At 40.2% G+C, this 7,500-nt stretch overlaps 1 protein-coding gene across 1 annotated transcript in view; it reads right to left on the reverse strand.

The window, feature by feature from the left end:
• The window catches only part of ThrRS (threonine--tRNA ligase), a 32,818-nt gene that overhangs the window by 24,054 nt on the left and 1,264 nt on the right, over nucleotides 1-7,500 (reverse strand). Inside the window, 1 exon segment of the mRNA XM_070125938.1 lies at nucleotides 5,225-5,578. Within this exon segment, the coding sequence (XP_069982039.1) occupies nucleotides 5,225-5,554 (330 nt within the window). The 5' untranslated portion in view covers nucleotides 5,555-5,578.

Here is a 7,500-nt window from a genome sequence, read left to right on the forward strand (position 1 = left end):
GTACTATGATGGCGAGATCAAAGAGGTCAACCACAGGGTTAATATGTGTTGAAAAAACTTCCGATGGCAAAGATCTCCCGACAATCTGGCCTTGTTGAGGGAAGCTGTCATGGATGCCAAGGAAACCCAACAAAGTAAGGCAGGAAAAATGGCTGGAATGGTGCCAAACTTTTGGGCACCAGACCAGCCTTACAGAGTTGTGGAAACAGGTCAGGCAAGCGACAAGCCGCCAAGCCCCGAAATGCACTCATGACCCACAATCAGAGGCTAACAGATTGGTGCTTGAGTTCTCTGCCAGAACCAGCACCAACAATCTGCCTCCAATGATGAGAGAAAAACAACAAAACTTAAATCCAGAAAGACTTGCTCTCATAAGAGACAAGGCACTCGAAGCTGATGAAACGGATGCCTTGTTCTCTCTTAGGGAACTAGGAAAATCATACAAATCCAGTTCTGGGTCAGCACCGGGATCTGATGGGATCTCTCACCCCATCATTTCGCATCTAGGCCTTGCAGGAGAACTTGCATTCTTGCAGGTTATCAACAAATCCTGGCAAACAGCCACGGTGCCCCAGAGCTGGAAACAAGCCACAATAGTTCCCATCCCAAAACAAAAGGAGCCTGGCAAGTACCGTCCCATCTCTCTTCTCAGCTGCCTGGGTAAAACAGCTGAGAAGATGGTACTCAACAGGCTCCGATGGAAAAGGGGTCCCCCCATCAACACCTGCACGGGTTCACAAGGGGTAAGAGCACTGCTCATAGCATTTCCACTCTTAAGCACAATCTGCACCTCGCCCGCCGTGGTTGTCTTCCTTGACCTGGAGAAGGCTTTTGAACTGGCAATTCCGCTTGCCATTCAAGAGACCCTAATCCACAAAGGAGTCAAAGGCAGACTCTTGGCCTGGATAGCTGACTATTTTAAAAATAGATCAGCAAATGTCAGATTTCAAGGCCACCTCTCACAGCACATGCCACTTGAAAATGGAACTCCTCAGGGAGGGGTTCTTAGTCCAGTCCTGTTTAATACTCTCATGTCCAACATACTCGATATTCACCTGCCAGAGGGATGCAAGATCATCTCTTATGCAGATGACTTGGCAATCATAGCCTCTGGCAATCACTGCCTTACTAGAGCTCAGCATTGTCTGAACCTGGTGTCTGAAGAGTGTTGTAGGACGGGTCTAAAAATATCAGCAGCAAAATCCAAAGCAATGGCACTGAGAACCAATGTCAGAAACAAAAAACTCACTATACAGGGTATGGATCTGGAATGGGTGAAGGACTATCTATACCTTGGTGTATGGATAGGACACACACTCACTTTCAAAAAGGAGATCCAATACCTGCTTGACAGAACCAAGGAAAGACTGTCAGTCATGAAAGTCATGACAGGGAGACACATAGGGGCAGGACACGAAGTACTAAGATCATTCTATGTACATGCTGTCCGTCCTATTATTGACTATGCATCTGTCGCCCTCATTGCTTCCAGCACATTAAAAGAAAAACTGGAAACAATACAAAACGAAGCAGCCAGGATAATTCTAGGTGCACCTAAGTGGACAAAGGTCATCAACCTCCTCATGGAAGCTGATTTACCGTCCATGGACACCAGAATTGATCTAATGGCAGCACAGTTCCTTTCCAAGGTCCTGCAGGCACCCACAAACTCCTATCTAAGACAAAGAGTTCTCAGACGCCTACAACAAGATTACCAGTTGTTTGCGGACAATTCCTGGCTCACACATACAGCCAGAGTTTTGATACGCTTTCAACTAAAAGATTCATTGCTTGCCAAGGGTATGGACTCCCCTCACCCTGATTACAAAGAACCCCAGCCGTGGGCAAACGAAATGATCGAATTCTCAATTCTAAATCTCACAATGAGAAAAGATCAATATTCCATGCCTAGCCTAAAGGCACAAGCACAAAGGATCATTGAACAAATAACTCCGCCGGGTAGTATAACTTACGACACGGACGGATCCGTGGATCCAATAACCCATACTGCAGGCACCGGCTTTGCAACAAAGGATACCACAGCATCCATTAGGGTCACTGACAATGCCTCAACGCTTCAGGCTGAAACGGTTGCGATCATGGAAGCATTGACACACGCGTCCCTGAGGGGAGGGCACGTTGTCATTCATACAGATTCAAGAGCAACTATTGACAGCTTACAGCATAGCATGCCCCCAGATAACATCTACCTCTTGACAACAGTACTATACATAGCCCAAAGAATCCTTAGTCAAGGTAGAAGAATCATCATAAACTGGGTCCCAAGCCACATAGGCATACAAGGGAACGAGCTTGCTGATAAACTTGCCGAAAAGGGCAGGGTTATGCCCCCATCCTCCATGATCGTTAAACCCATCCGAAGGGGACTGAGCCAAGGTACCAAAGCTGCAGCATGTGCGGTCCTCCGGGGAGCACATAGAGAAAACATCACAAAATCGCTTGCTGCCAAGTGGTACTCAGATGCTTCAGGCTATGAGCCACTGGCCCTTCCTCCAAATACAAAAAGAGGTACCGAAGTCATACTATCCAGACTAAGACTAGGTTACCAATGCGCTTGGCTAATTATTGACAATGAGACTGGGAGGTTATGTAAACACTGCAGCAAGCCTAACGCCACCCTGTTACATTACTTGCAGAATTGTGTACACACAATTTCTGAGGCAGGGACCACCCACCACAGCCGCCCGACTGGTAAAAAGGGTGTGCAACATGCTTTCTCCGTGGCAGCTGGATCGCTTGCTTGCAATCCAGCCACCACGATAAGCATGCAGTTCAAAGAAAACATCTGAGCTAACTAGAAATAGTTAACACAGGCCGGGCCATTCCAGAGAAAAGGCCCGGGCGAAGCATGACTTCGCAAATCTAACTGAACTGAACTGAACTGTCCGTGGTCAACCAATCAGGTCTCGGTATGCGTCGTCGAGAAGCTGCTGATGGTGAGGGTGAGAGGACAGGCTGTGGACCTGGACCCAACCTGGGGGAAGTATGCTCCGCTGCAGGTTGCGGGGGTCGGCTACACACTTATACACACACACACGCACACACTTGTGTACACAAAAGTGGGGTAAATTTATTTCCCATACTTGTGACACCAAACCTGGTTCACTATGGTACAGCAAGTGGGTTAGCAATGTTAACACATTACTATAATAATAATGAGGTAAAATCATTATCATAATATTAAAGTTAATAACTAATAACTAGTATTAGATGTGAAGGCTTTTTACCCCAAAAAATAAACAAATGGGGTAAACAGGTAGGCTTGATAACTAATTCCTTGGTGAATAAGCTACTGTGAAGGCATTTTTGTGTAAAACAAAGCAATAATTCATAGGATATATATATATATATATATATATATATATATATATATATATATATATATATATATATATATATATATATATATATATATATATATATTTAGTGTGAATGAGTTTGATAATCTATTTTGAATCTTGGATACTTTTCTGCTTTACTTTGTGACACTTAATAACATAAGTATGGCCTTTTGATTGAATAAATAAATCTAATGGAAGAAAAAATTCTAATTTCCCCAGACACACTTATGCCATATGCAAAACATTTTTGGATTACCAATATGGTGACCATGCTTCATATTTGGCAACAGTGAGGGTAAGGGTAAAATGAAGCATGAACTTACTCAGGCTTTTAGACATTTTGTAATGGAGTTAATGCCAACTTCTTACATTTTATTGCATTGCCACTAAGCACACTACTAATTGGTCTCTAAAGAGGCATACCATAGGGAAAACCATCAATTATTTAAACTAACATAGCTAATCATCCACAATCACCTGTGGTACATAAAAAATATTGTGTGCTGGTGGTGCCATTGTTGGCTCAATGGCAGCCTGAACCAAAGAAGTTGCAAAATCAGCAAATGCTAGACTAGTAAGGTTCAATCTGTATGTACATATGGCAGAAGATACTATTACTTCTACTAAAACTCCACCCATTAACAGCCCCAATATATTTTACATAATGCACTTAATGATTCATTAATCATACACATCTACACCACCCATTCCATGAACATCTATGTCTACATCACATCAATCTAAAAGAAGTGAACCACACAAGTGGTGTCATTTAGTGCTTCTGTACTTGATATTTTTTCTACTGACTTGTGAAAACCTGTGGATTTGTTACACTACAGATGAGCTGATAACTCTTTTTTTTGTGATGAATTTTTTTTATACATACATCTTTAAACATTATGGGTACTAGAATTTTTTTTGTCTTAATCATTTCATGCTAAAATCAATTCACAAGCATGAACAGAATGATGACAAAAAGCATGGACAGAATGATGACAAAGTATCTTTATGCACCACAAACTGTAGGAGAAAAATATGTTCCAGTGCAAAAACTTATTTTTTTCTTACTTTACAATATCTATATCTACATCTATATACATTACTTTACAAATTGATCAAATAGCAATTAATGAGCGTGTGGCAAGACAAAAAGCACAGGAAGCTACAGTTTAAGTGTAGCAAGTCTTAACACTGTACATATTATATAAAATGAACAACATATAGAAAGGTCTTCTCGGGGGAAAACACTCATATTCCATAACCTAAACTAAAATAACACCAATAATTAAATAATTAATTGCATTTTGTAAGTATGTTGAAAGTACCCCGTACTTAAACATATAAGGCACAATCAATCAGAACAGGTATATCTGGAAAATTATTGTACCTCAGGTCTCCTTAAATCCTGTTCCCCCCTCCCCTGATGCTACACAAATTGTCAAAGAAAAGAAAAAGAGAAAAAAAAAATAATATGAAAAAGAAAAAGGAAAAGGAAAAGAAAAGAGAATAAAAAGACCCAGTTTTATCTGAAAAAATAGCAAAGAGACTCGTACAGGATGATGATACTTATGCGCATGTTCATTATGCAATCCTTCAGTTACATTTTATCAAGTTCAAATCTAATATACCACATGCTTTATGCAACGATAAACAAAGAGCAAGTTTTCCTTTTTGAGTCTATAAAAATTAATCAATATAAACAAGTTTTGCAACAATTTTATTTTCAATCTTGTCAGTTTTCCCCCGAAAAAAAAAAGACCCCATTCATGCAATAACAGTGGGTGAGCATTCTCATTCTCTATATAATGTGTAACTAGTTCATCTCAACACACATGTTATTAAGGGAAGCAGTAAACCCTCACCTCTGCCTCACTTTTATTAGATGCCCCCTTCTGAGGTTTGTTACTTAAAGGCTTCATCTTCTCTACTTCTTTCATCTTTTTGTTTCCGTCAGTGTTAGCTTCTCTTAACACAGCAGAAAATGCAACTTTTTTGAAATTTCTGCGTTCAGCTCCAAAACTGGCAATATGCATGTACCAACGTGCAACGTGCGGATACTCCTCAGGTGAGGGGGCACCATCAACAGCTTCCCATGCTGCTACATCTGCCTGTGTGGGCTCATAGCCACAAATATAACTCTGGTCCCTTAAAATGCTGTTAAGATCTGCCAAGTCTACTTCTAGGGAGTCCATTCTGATTTCTTCAAATGTCTACGTCTAATAAACAGAAATCAAGTATTGGTAAAACATCCAAGAACTTCAAAGTTATCAGTTTTAATGTAAAAAATAAGGACAAAAATATAATCCCCAAACTCTAAGCAAATTAACTTCATTACATCCTACTGTATATCTGTATGAGCAATTGCCTCTTGTAATACAAGAACTACAGTGAAGAGTCATTCTATCAATGTAGCATTTAATCTCAAAATGGTTATTTTACTGTTTATGACAATCAGGACTTCCCAGACAATACATGTATCATCAGATTTATATTTGTGTGACAAAAACAAATTTGAAGATCATCTCCGTAGCAATCGCAGTTTTGATAGCAGGGGAGGGTATGAAGTATATCAGAGAAAGTATGGGGTACAACAGGCTTAAATACAAAGAATAGAGAATAGAAATGCTTAAAACCAGCACAACAAACACTTAAAATCAACTAATGAATCTCTACAGATGTGTACACCATCTTAGAAAGTCTACAGACTGACACCCCAATTTAAGAAAAAAACTATGGGAATTCAACTCCACTTTCAGTAAAATATAAGGGAATTCACATCACCTAATAAGTCCTGACCAATAAGGTAACCCAATTCCATGTCACAAACTTTATTCACAATCTAAGTTGCCGTGACTAGGTGTGGGCAGGGTTGGTGGGGGGCTCTTCTCCCCAACACCTCCCCGGGAAACATTCTCTTCGCCTCTGTATGTATGGCAAGTTATAGCTGCATACATGCTGCCTTAAAGAACATACCAAAAAACTATTTATCTCAAGACACCAAACTTTCCTTCACCCCTCTCAATTGTTTTGATGGTTCAGTTTAAATCACTTTTCCAGCAATTTTGGGCACTTTATGGGCTCACAAATCAAGCTGTGATAGTTACTAAGACCTATTTCTTCTGCATAGCCAAACTATCAAAATAAGGCCATCGTGAGGTCTTGAAAGTCCCGGTGGAAAGTGCAAATTCACATTAGGTTTTTGTAAATAGCATAAAATAATGACAACACATAAGAAGTTTATAAAAATAAAAGAATGTTTAAAATACATGAATTACGAAAATCAGGCAGTGAAATACAAAATGATTGTCTTCACAATCGCATAGCAATACATGAACTAGAAAGAGTGCAGGGTACTTTTTTCAAATACGTCTGCATAACAGATCATGATGATTTTTGTATCATTGGATTGCTCTCACAGTCTAATTTCCAAATATAGAGAAATTATTGTGCGGACCCTCCCCCCCCAACATTCTTGGCCATGATTGCAGAGGAGGGTACGAAAGGTACCATGGAAATTGTGGGGTACAATGTAAATGATATACACAGAATCAGTCACTAAACCCTCTACATATTCACGGCTGGCACAAGCATAAGACCACTATGCATGAGTGGCGTTGCCAAGTCTGTCCGACACTTTCTCCTGCTGTGAATGCATGGGGGATTCTTTGTTTTCTTAGGCAAGGGTCATAACGAGCATAGCCCCCTACATAAGACAAAATAGTGACTGATTCTGTATATTTACATTTTACCCCGCTATTTCCCTGGTTCCTTTGATGCCCTTCCCTGCTATCAGGGCCAAGAATGTGGAGGTAAGGGGGGCTTCTGCGCAATAAAACCTACATATTTGCATTGTAGACAGTGAGAGGAATCCAATGATACTATTATCGTCACGATCCATTGTGCGGGCGTATTAGAAAAATTACCAATTATAGGAATGAGTTAAGCGGTCATAGTATTGTAGACATTCATGAAGTAAATAAACCAAGGAACTTAAAAAAGATGGGTCGATCTCTCTTCTCTGTCATGTATTTTTGGTAAATATAAGGCCTCTGCATCCTAAAATTCATTCTATCCTACTTTATTTTTCCCGCTCTATAAGATGGCAACATCATTTTTGCTCTATCTACGCACATCGCCT

The sequence above is a fragment of the Penaeus vannamei genome, chromosome 1 (assembly GCF_042767895.1).
Source record: "Penaeus vannamei isolate JL-2024 chromosome 1, ASM4276789v1, whole genome shotgun sequence".
NCBI classification, from domain to species: domain Eukaryota; kingdom Metazoa; phylum Arthropoda; class Malacostraca; order Decapoda; family Penaeidae; genus Penaeus; species Penaeus vannamei.